This window comes from Sciurus carolinensis, chromosome 10, assembly GCF_902686445.1.
Source record: "Sciurus carolinensis chromosome 10, mSciCar1.2, whole genome shotgun sequence".
In the NCBI taxonomy this organism is placed as follows: Eukaryota; Metazoa; Chordata; class Mammalia; order Rodentia; family Sciuridae; genus Sciurus; species Sciurus carolinensis.
In genome coordinates this window covers 106,302,135-106,314,343 of record NC_062222.1, presented here as the reverse complement: position 1 = coordinate 106,314,343, position 12,209 = coordinate 106,302,135, and the positions used below count along the sequence as shown (strand labels likewise).

At 34.9% G+C, this 12,209-nt stretch overlaps 1 protein-coding gene across 4 annotated transcripts in view; it reads right to left on the bottom strand.

The window, feature by feature from the left end:
* Atp8a1 (ATPase phospholipid transporting 8A1) overlaps positions 1-12,209 on the bottom strand; it is a 216,025-nt gene that overhangs the window by 35,193 nt on the left and 168,623 nt on the right. For all 4 annotated transcript variants that reach the window (XM_047567308.1, XM_047567309.1, XM_047567310.1 and 1 more), the window contains 5 exons: positions 10,478-10,661; positions 10,276-10,386; positions 3,939-4,013; positions 3,713-3,835; positions 323-401 (listed from right to left, as the gene is read on the bottom strand). In XM_047567308.1, the coding sequence (XP_047423264.1) occupies positions 323-401; positions 3,713-3,835; positions 3,939-4,013; positions 10,276-10,386; positions 10,478-10,661 (572 nt within the window). The remainder of the gene's footprint in view (positions 1-322; positions 402-3,712; positions 3,836-3,938; positions 4,014-10,275; positions 10,387-10,477; positions 10,662-12,209) is intronic.

Here is a 12,209-nt window from a genome sequence, read left to right as displayed (position 1 = left end):
TAATAAATAGACTACATAAAATATTAGCACTTATTGTCTTCAAACTATACATCAACAGAGGGACAAAAAAAGAGCCCTAAAATTTAACTTTCTGCAAGTTTGGAAAACATGAGAAGTAAAGAAGAAAGGCTTTGCATATATTAAATCACTTTGCTCCCAAAGGAATAATAAAAATCTTTAAAGCGTCTATGGCTTCGGGACGCGTACATTTTAGGTTAAGGAAAATACTGCTATGATTTTTTTAAAAACATATATTTAGAATGAGTTACTTTTCTAAAAATGTAAAAAGTCATCTTGTAGCATTCATCTCTTTTCTACTTACCATACTGAAGGGCTTTTAGTGGAAACCAAAACAGAATAACTGAGTGGAAGAGGCCATTTAAACAATGAACCCAGAAAACCTGGGGGAAAACAAAGATCCATGAGAACCATTTGCGATAAACTAGCTCTGTGAACTCTGACCTTTCTTTTTATCTATGAGCTAGATTCACAAAACGTGTTTCTGTCGGGCTACCACTGTGAATTAATAGAACTGACAGACACTTTCTGCCTCTTAGACTTTCATGGGTCATTTATTTATTTTTATGTTTCTCAAAATGTTTTTTCAGCTTCCCTTGAATTTTTTCGCCTACTTTTTAAAAACCAAGCATCAAAAGTTTAAATCTGTGCCTGAAAAAGAAAATAAAATTGACAATAAATGCAGATCCTGAGATTCCTTAGGTGGGACTATTTTCATAATTCCAGAAGAAGACTTGTTTTTAAAAAGACTGTAATTTGGTGAAATCCCTTTCTGTTTCCCAAGTGCATACAAGTGTCAACTTTTCAATGATAACAAGATACAAGCCTCACACTCCTTTTTTGCCATAGAAACACACAGATATACACATTATATTAAAAAGAGCAAGTATGACATTTAAATTACATAATCATTAAAATAATACTTTTCACTGCCTTTTAAAACACCTGTCAATACTAAATTTCAGAACATTGTCACATCATTTAATAGTTCTTACTTTCCATGTCTGTTGTATTTTAAGAACAAGAGAGCCAGGGCCACTGGTACTTTCTTTGTAACATGAATGTGAAAGATTAAGTTATAGAAGATCTGTTTAGAATTCTTACGGGCCCTCTGAGCAGTTGTAGTTTTGTCATTTAAAAGTGCTTCTTGCAAACAAAACTCATGCTAAACAAAATTGGCATGTATTAATAGTTTTAAGCTGTTCAAACAACAGAAATTAAGTTGCCTGCCTCCCAAAATTTTCCACTGTGCTCTCAATCTCCTTTGTTAGTTCACCCGGCCACACTGGATTGTATGATCCAATTTACGCCCCAACACATTACACATTTGAACTTGTGTTACTCATTAACCTTTGTCGCTTCTCCTCACTGTGTCATTACCACAAGTTTTTATTTGACAGAAAGCACAGGTGGGTGCAAGAAAAATTAGTTCTACTTTTCCATTTTCCTGACCGATACTTATTGTCACATGCTAATCCTTTAACCCCTGTCACGACCTCAGAACCTCCGACCCTTTTTACCATAACAAACGTAAGCACCATCATTCACCACAACAATGCTTCCACGCTGGGGACCCACAGCAACTGCTGGGTGCACAACTATGCATTTGGTAGCCATTTGTTTTCGAGTTTTAAAGCACTTAGATGAGATTTAATAATAATAATAATAAAAAAACTTTCCCTGGAATCATTAGAAAAGCCCACAAATCCTATCAAAAATGGTTGGTGACGTGTGTCTATGAACCATCAATATTCAAACAGGTATGGAAATCATGTAACTTACTTGAGTCGATCTGAAGACTTTTCTAAAGGCCAGCTCTTTTCACCAACAAAAGACACAAGGAAGAAAGCCCCACACGCTGAAACCATCTACTACCTGCTGTACTCTTTCCCTGGCCATAAAACTGTGTCCACGTTATTATGTACAAGGAGCATGAAAGGATGTGGCACTGCAGGAACGACTTTGGACGATCCTGTGAGGGCTGAGTTGTGTTTTAAGCAAGAGTTATGTAGCCATAACTCAGAAAGTCATATGGAAAGTCACATCGCAAGACGGCACCTGGGAACCTCAGCTGCTACAGATGGGAGACCTGTGGCTGAGGCTGCTACCACTGTCTAGGTGGGCAGGGAATGCTCTTCCCATACCAGTAGGCCGCGGACTTTCTTAGCTCCCGGATCACTTTTTTAAGGAAAGAGTTTGTATCTATCATATCTGCCCAGACTATAGCTCTTATCATTTGAAAATACCCACCACAAATAATGAAAATCATTACAGCAATGCAGAAAAATTTAATACAAACTGGGAATCATAAATACATTTTAAAAATTCACAAATAACGCATTTAAAAATGTGAGCTTGGACACTGTATGTCATCAATAGTAACAGTTTTAAAAAAGACCACTAGAAATACTTTTTAAAGCCAGTGGTATAAGTTAAAGAATCTTTAGTGTATTTGTTATTTTAATTAACTAAATTCAGTTACTTGAAACGAAACCACTAAGTTATATTCACGTATGCAGCTGGACATTCATGCACAGTGTATTCGTGAAGACGGGGTCTCAGAAGAATATCCTCTTGGCTATAAATTTAACACTATCATTTATGGTGTGAGGTTAGAGGCACCAAAACACCTGTTTCACTTTATTTTCAGCATACTGAAAATACACGGCATTGGAGAGCTTTATGAATTTAATAAAAATATTCCATATTAACTATTCTAAATTTAATACACTGAACTAAAGTTACATCTAATTATTAATCACATGCTAATAAACATGCACTACATTAAATGGAAATGATTCCATGAGGGTGTATTATTTACCAGGGGCTTTTATAACATTAATGAAATATACAAATAATAGAGATTCAAAATTGTATTTATTTTGATTGTTATAATTTAAAGTCTCTTTCTCCCTCACTTGAACTACCCAGAAACTTGAATAATTAACAAATACTAACAGAGATTCTTTAAAATACATACTTTCAGAAAAGTAAACTCTGCAGAAAATGAGATACCTTTTGTTGCTGGGATGAACGTATATACGGATCACAAGAGATGACAACAGCTTCTGACTTGTTATGTGGCTTATAAACCCAGACTGATTTTTAGATGACACATTGAATATTTTACCTTGTATTTTTAATTTTAGGGTTTGGAAATACTGAGTACTAGGATTAAAAATGAGTCTTTCCCGGAGACTATAATTTTAATGCCCGAGCTAATCAATCCAAAATTCTGATGAGGACAAAACAGCTATTTCCCACAACAGAACAGGAGTTAGAAATGATATTAAACCCTCTCACCTCTTTCCATGTAAAGCCTTGGCAGCCCTGCATGGTCCGACCCTCCCCCCCCCCCCACCCCCAGTGAAGAGTGAGCAGTTCCTCACCAGGATGCAAAAACAGAAGCAGAGACCAAATGCTCAGTGACTTCTGTCCCAGATCAGCTGAATGCTGCCTCAAAAACCCCAGTTTAACCCCATTTTAACTTTAGAACACAAAAAAACTAACTCAAAGTCAAACTAACGAAAAACCTTGCCCTCCATGTAAGTACTTTAAGAAGTATGACTTGCCCTGGTGGGCACCCTTCTCCTGCCTCAGACTGGTATTCCCTGGGCTTTGAAAACCAGATGCCCCAAGTATTTATAGCAATAAAGTAGCCCCACTGAATATGCGCCTGGACAATGGCTCCTACCTTGGTGTTGAAGTCCAGAGCATTCTGAGATGTTTTGTATAGTTCAGGATACTTCAACATATTTTCTTTTCGGCATGATCTCTCAAATATTCCAAGAGTTAAGGGAGGCATTGCTGTAAACAGCTGAAGTGATAAGCTGGTCATTAAACCATACAGCCACATGCAGGGTACATCTTTATTTCAGACTATTTGGTAAAATAGGCATTACCAAATGTACTAAACTTACCACATTATAAAGACCTATACACCATCTTTCAAAGAGGATCTGTCCAGAAAAGCCATTAACAAAGGCAAACCAGATCTAGGAAGAAAACAACCCCAAAACCCCAAAATTAGAACACAAAAACATTGCTTAGGATCTATTGTATATTCAACTTTGCAACACTAAAGAATTAACATATTGTTTTTAGGATGCTCTTGAAGATAACTTGTTTGCTTTACTTTTTGATTTAGAGGGATAGTTTCATCAGGCATTTGCAACTCAAGGTAGAATTGGTTCTACGTGTCAAATTATAAAAGGGCTATGAATAAGCAACCACAGATAAAAAATTAGAAATCAGGTGTAGGGTACACACCTGTAATCCTAGTAACTTGGGAGGCTGAAGCAAGAGGATGGCAAATTTGAGAAGCATCTCAGCAACTTAGCAAGGCCCTCGGCAATTTATAGAGATTTTGCCTCAAATTAGTGATGCAGTTCAGTGCTAAAGTGCCCCTGAGTTCAATCCCCAGTACAAAAAAAAAAAAAAAAAGATACACTTCTAAAAGAGAATACACTTACACACATCATTTTTTTTTTTTTTAAATAGCTTTAATTACATTTAAAAATACTCTCGGGGCTGGGGTTGTGGCTCAGTGGTAGAGCGCTTGCCTAGCAGGGGTGAGGCACTGGGTTTGGTTCTCAGCACTGCAGATAAATAAATGAATAAAATAAAGGTCCATCAACAACTAAAATAACACACACATATACATACATATATATATATATATGAAATACTATCAGGATGTAGTTAAAGCTCAGTTTTTAATTATAACAAAGTAACATTTATTTAGAAAATAATATCCTATAACAGAATCACTATTTCCTTTTGTATCAGTTGTACTCTTAGTTTATTTGAATATATTCATAAATTTACTTAAAATTTATTATGTGTAGAGTCATATTGTTGTTCTTTTCCCTTCACACTATAAAATACACATTTTCTTAAGTTGTAATATATCATTTAATATGCTATTAATGGATGTGGATGTAACTACAGTGTGGATGTAACTATTTTAGACATTAGGTTACTTATACTTTTTGCTATCAGAAATGATTCTCAACTGAACCTTACCCATATTTTTTTCCTTAGAATAAATTTTTAAAATACAATTTCCAGGTCAAAGTAGATGTGTGTGTTTGTTTTCACAGTTCTTGTTAATTACTGCCGTCAGAACGTTAAATTGGGATTTACCCATTAAAATATTTTCAACTTACATTTTGTGCTTTGATAAAATCAAATCTTTACACTAACGCATAACATTCTTATGTATTTTACCATTCTCTTTAAAGCAGAAACCTTAACTTTATAAACACAATTTAGGAACAACAGAAGTTTTTCTTCAACATGCTAAAATGGAAAATTAAAGAGACTATCACTGAGTAATACTGATGTTATTAGTTTTTTTTTTTTTTTAAAGGAGATCTAAGTATAACTAAAAGTCAAGTTGACCTGGAAGAGTAAAAAGGTTGGACCAGCAATGACATTACATAAAACACAAGCATAAAAACACTACACAACCACAAAACTGGTAGGGGAAGTGGTCTTGACATGCGGCTCGAGTGAATTTTGAATGGGAGTCGCGGGGACTTGGCTACACTTCACGTTTCATTTAACCTCATTATGGAAGCGTGAATTGCTACAAATTCACCATTTATCAATATGTACCCAGGCTGGCCTCCCTGTGAAGAGCCTCTGTATCCACACTGATCTTCCTTTTCATAGTGGAAGGGACCGATCGAGCATGTGTAAAAATGAATGTCTGCTTCATGAGATGGAAAAGAAAACAAAGTAGCAATAACATGAAAAATAAGTCCAAATTGTATTAGGTTGTAATACGCATTACCAACAACAACAAAAGCACAGAAATTGGGGTCAAATCTGAAATCTACTTTCTTTTGTGTTCACTCTTTTTACAGAAAATTTTTGAACATTTGCCTCCAACAAGGAGCCAGATCATCTGTGCGTGCAAACTGAAGTTAGGTTTATTCTTCCCTCGTGAGTACATTCAAATTGATGAAATAGACTTCAGTGCCCCCTATTGTGTTTTTTCATTTGGTATTTTTGAGACATGGCATACTTAATACATGTTTGTGCTACTCCAGGTGACGGTTATGATTTTTCTGACAGCAACTTTGATCTACCGTAGTAATACATTCTAATAAGCTCAGATTTCTTGGGTATGGAAATATAAGGAATTTTTAAACACAAACTGAATTATGGCCTCTCTCTTCTATGAAGACACAGCCTAATCTTTGTTGATCTGAAGAAAGTTGGGGTTCTCTGCATCTTCAAATGTGCCTAATGGACATGATATCTCAAAGGTTACCGTTTAAATGCATTTGCAGTTATCAATACTGCATACTATTGGAAGTTTTTGCTAATAAATTTATGTGCAGGTAGTGGTAAACATTTGTAAATTTTAGTGGTCCTCTGGCTTCTGTGTCCTGATTCAAAAGCTACTGCTGCTATCATGAGCTTAAAAACAAGGCCCTCTCTTAAATCAAAGAATATGTAGTTTTAAATTCAAAATAATTTGCAAATAAACCAACATATCTGAGTTCAAAGTGTATTTTAAAATGCACAAATTAACTGCTTTATGACAAAAAATTTTAAGTGGAATGTTAACATATTTTTACCATTTTTTTCCTACTGAACATTAGGTGAACATGTTTTTAGAGATTTAGTTTCAGCATTTCAAAAAGCTCATATTCTAATTTCTGTTTTTTAAAAGGAGGAAGAAATGACTAGATAAAAATAAAACCTTTCAATCTACTTCCCTATATCTTCACACAAATATTCTGGCATTCAAGTTTACTTATTTTAAAGAAGAAAGAAATGGTCTTTAACAGTGAAGTAGTTTACCAGAAATCTGATTTCAGGTTAGTTTGAGATCTGCAGTTAAATGATATCTTAGGAACATATTCCATGCTAAATAAGACAACACCTAAATTACCATAAGTACATAAAAGTTCCTCTTTTGACAGAACCAAAGTCATGGATGAAGAAAGAAAACACCAGGCCCTCGGGGGACTCTACATTGATTTAAGTTCACAGGGAATCCATCCCTCAGTACTATTTGCTGCGAAAGTGTCACCTTATTGAATTTAAGTTTCTAGAAATTAGAAACACTACATTGTTTGGGGGTCTTACCAGAAAACTTGGATACAACCAATCATTCGGGGAAAAAAAAAAAGGTCTTATTTTGCTAGGAAGGAGTTAGACATTTCAGAGAAATAAAAAATCTCTTTAGAAAGAGCCAATGATTTAAACGAACACCTAGAGCTGTTGCCAAGCAGCTTCCATTAGTTAAGAACTTTCAACCACCACCTGCTAAATGTGTGTTTATTCCTGTGGCTGTAATTTACAGCAACATGGGAGCTTGATAGTGATATTCCTGGCAATTCAATGATGGGAAAGCAATTTTTGCAGATAATCTAGAAAACCCACAGTGTTCAAGACTATGCCTTTATTAGTAAAGAGACTTTAGACCTGCCTCTCTTGGTATTATTTTCTAAATTCCACCTCGCAGCAGAGGCGTGGCAGCTAAAGCTTGACAGACATTTTCCTCATGGAACATTTCTGCATATCAAACAGCAGCTTACAAATAGTCAATGAGTCCTCTGCTCCCACGCCTGATCCGCACAAAAAACTGAAAGGAAAGATTCCAGACTGGTAGCTGTCCTCACTAGAGACATTCACCGATGGGTTTTCTGTCTATTCATTCACAGTATTGACATGAGCCATTAACATCTGCAGAACTTGTTTTAACTGGCAAAAGTTGGGTATCTGGGAATTGATTTAAAAGGTCAATTCATTTCCAAGACAGTTGAATTATATTCACAATACCATTTCCATAAAGAGCTAAAAGAAAAATAAAAATGAGATTTCCAGGAAAGTTTAGAACTCACTTCCTTTTTTGTGTAAAGAATGTGATCAGTGTTAAATATCTCATGAAGAGGCTTTACATGAAAAGCCAAGTGAAATTTAGGTGTAATCAACCACAAATCACATAATTCTGGATTTGAAACAGAGCGTGCAGATTTGGTTTTCATTTTAGTTTATTTTATTTCTCCCATTAGTACATAAATTTTGCCACTTCATTGTTGCCAATTAATCCAGATATAAAATCTGGATTTATTTCATTTTATAAAATCAAATTTTTATAAGCAGATTTATTACTGGAAGTGGCTTTAAACTTCTGATTTAGAAGTCTTCAAACATCTTTGTAAATAAACTATAATATTCTTTTAAAAGTCAATGTTTTAGGATGAGAAGAACAGACAATTAGAAAAGTTAGATACACAGGAGGGGATAGCAATAAAAAATTATACATTTTAAAGAAAGTACCACAAGTTTATATATAAAACAAATAATATTTTTGACAACATTTTGCCTTAAAATATTATTCCAGACTAAAGCTGGCAGTAATAAACAATAAGTAAGTTCATGAAGTATCTTGTTTTTGTTTCTATTTGGTTATTTTACCTAATGAGTTGTAACCTAATTATGAACTTTTAGTGACTAATAAAAGAAGCTGCTTGTACACTTCAAAATGAGTTTCAGTTTTATTAACCTGACTCATAATAAGAACTATGCTCAGTCAATACTTTAGTAAGGAGATAAGTATTCTGACAGAGGTAGAGAACAGCTGAGCCAAACATATAGCAGTCCCCAAATAACAGGGCAGATGTAGGATCTACCAATTTTTTTTTTTTTAATAGTGCTGCTTCTCTGGTATAAAATATTATTTCCACATAGCAAATAATTAGGTTGTGTCTGTCTCTTTCTGTACAGAAACAGTGAACAGAACAGAGAGCAAGGCAGCACCAACTTCTATAAGGGAGTCCTCAGCAGAGCTATGGGGGTGTGTCCTGCAGGAGCAGAAGACAGGTTTTCTTACCAAGCTACTAGAACCTCCTTGCCATGCTCCACAGAGTTGCAAGAAGAACATGAAACTGATCACACCTAGGGTTTCATTATCATAAATATAGCTTCTGATGATCCAAAGTGCAAATGTTAAAAAAAGGTAAATACATTATTTGTTACACCCTGAATAACCATTAGGTTCATTTATTTGTCCACTAGTGCTATGCTCCACAGTGGTAGCCACTTGGGACTCTCAAGCACTTCAAATGGAACTAGTCTAAAAACAGATGTACTGTAGGTCTAAAATACATACTTATAAACACTTAGTATAAGCTTATAAACACTTAGTATGGAGAAAATAATGTAGAAAATAAAGAAAAAAATTAATGATTTTTAGAGCAATTAATGTTAAAAACAACATTTTGAACTTATTGAATAAAATATGATATTGAAACAAATTTGAACTTTAATTTTAGTATTTTGCTAATGTAGCTCCTGAAAAATTTGAAATTAGACATGTGGCTTCCATTGTATTCAACTGGCAAGGTTCTGGAAGACAGAAACCACGCTACATTTATGTTGTAACTGTTGGACTAAACTTGGTGCCTGGTTCCTAGCAGGTGCTGCAAAGATGTTTATAGAATAAAAAAGCTTTTTATTTTTTTTAGAAGTGACATTCCTGATCCAGGTTTTCATTTTTTAAATAATGCTACATTTGATATATAAAATGGATCACAGAAATCCCTTGCTATCCACACACGGATGTAATTTTTAGGCAAAGTCCTTATTATCTGAACTCTTGTTACTTACCAAACTTAGAAACTAAAACAAATCTGGATAGCAAGGGATACCTGTATGTAACAGACCTAAATTTTAGAAAAAACAAAACAAACCAAAACAAAACAAAACAAAAAAACCTACCAGACAACCAATACCAGCAAAGCTATTATGTATCCTTCCTGATTCCACCACTCTGTCTCCCCCAGAATTAGAACCCTTATTCTTAGTTTTGTATTTATTATTCCCCCCCCACTTCCTTTTTCTTTTAAAAATTTTTATTTTTGTGGTGCTGGGGATTATTACTTCTCTTTTTAGATACAGTTTTCCATGTGTGCATTATCCCTCAATAGTTGCTGTTCTTTTTTGTGTGTTTTTTGAGTTTTATAAAAGATAGTTTGTAGCTTTTTAAACTGAAAACATGACCTCATCAGCAATTCTAATTCAATACTGCTAGGAAAGCAATTTAACATTTTTAGCTAGAATTTAAACATTAATTGCTCACCATGGCTGACAACCTTTTTGTTTGAATACATTGAGACGTAATGAAAAGCGGGGAAATGAAGTATTAATGAAAACAATGAGAAAATGTCTTCATAAAGAAAATGTCTTTAAATATGCATGCAAGTGACAAGGATTTTAAATGTAGCCTGCTATTACCTCGATAATATAGAGGACTATGTTCTTGTAGAAGCAGTACAGGATGCACTTGGACACTCTGTTATAGTTCCAGGCACCATGAACCATCAGTAAGTTCTTCAAATACTTGAACTAGAAGAGTAGGGAAAAAATTAGCATTTCCTCTTCACAGTGTTAGCTGACAAAAAACAGTGGAGCCTGTTTTGCAGCAATCACGCTTCACCTGGGCTATGGAGTAGTCTGAGGAATTCGCCGCCTGCAAGCCTTCGTTGCCACTTATCCCGACACCAACGTGGGCTGTCTGTATCATGCTGACGTCATTTGCTCCATCACCAATTGCCAGTGTTATGACTTTGACTTGTTTCTTAACCATCTCAACGACTTCAGATTTTTGAAGAGGAGAAACCCTTAAATTAGAATATATTATCAGTTATCTGTTTTCTTACAAAAAGAAAAAAAGGAATTTTGATATGCCATTGTTTTGAAGGATTTAAAGCAAAAACTTCAAATGGGTAGTTCTCTGAAGGACCATTATGGAAAAGTCTGTTTTGAAATGTTTAGTTCTCAGTTAACCTGATTGCCACTTTAAGTGGGGGAAAATGAAGTCCTAGAAGCAGATCTCTAAGTGACAACTAGAAGATACCATTCTTGGATAAGCACTGGCTGTCCAGGATATTCTTATTAATTTGTTAAAGAAAAAAACATCAGAGTTCAGATAGTCCATTACTTCCCAACACATAACAACCACATTTCTAATTCTTCACTTCTGAATTAAAGAGAAGGTCATCAAGGTTGTAGATAGTAGTCCAAACCTTAATTAAACCCTATACAGTACCTGGAAAGTAAAAGTTTTGAGCTTCTGAAACTTAGATAATGTATTATATGCTTAAAACAACTTAAAACTCTACTTAAGTTAATAGTTGGGAGTGGCTAACCTTTCTACCTGTTCTCAGACACCACTGTGAATCTCCATCAGAGTAAATACCAAGTGTTTAATATAGTTCATGTGCTTCAATTTCTTCCAAAGCCACTAACTGATGCACAAGTAGAAATCAATCAACCTTTTATAAAAACATGGTTCAGGAATAGGAGACATCCTCATTCTATATGCTGAAATATACTAAAATCATATTTGGTATTAAATTTGGAGTAATTTTTCACAGACTCTTAAAAGTCATTTTAGAAATAAATGCCAAGACAATGACAGAAGGGTTCCAAGACAGAGTACATCAGCGCAATTAACTTAATAAATTGTCCAGACTGTACTGGGAATTACAGAGAAAGACAGGAAGACTAAACAATGAACTGGTTCAGCCAACTATTAAGATAATAATTAAACAGTAAGAAACAACTAGCACACACCATGCTAATGGACAAGAAAAATATCTCATAGTTAAATTTTTTATCAAGGTTAAGTGGCATAGGTGTCCAATAAATGGCTGTTGAAACATCTGGCAAATCATTTATTAATATGAAGATCATTATTCTAAAAGAATTGACACGTCTCTGCACATTTTCCTGATTATTTCCATAGGAAAAAATTCCTAGCGATGGATACCCTGCCCAGATATGTGCCTTGAGGAGGTTCCACTGCCTGTAGGAACACAAGGAACTAGAGCACCTCTGGCTTTCATTCTGAACTGAAGAATCACAGCGTGAGCCTGTGAGTTGCCTGTAGAGTCAACCAGTCTCCTCTTTGTATTTTAGTGCCTGATCCAGAAAAGGTACTCAGTAAATGGCTGCTATGTGAATGAATTATTTTTAATTTTTTCTTTGGATTTCCTTTCAGAGTCTGGCAATATTACAAACTGACACAGCTGTGAACTCAGCGAGGGAATGAATGCGTATCAGGCCACTAATGGGCTATTTCACTCTTACCCTCCGTTTTCCTTTGAAGCAATTTTCATTTATTTTCCTTAACAGGCTAATATAAATTGGTAAGGCCACTGGGTCTG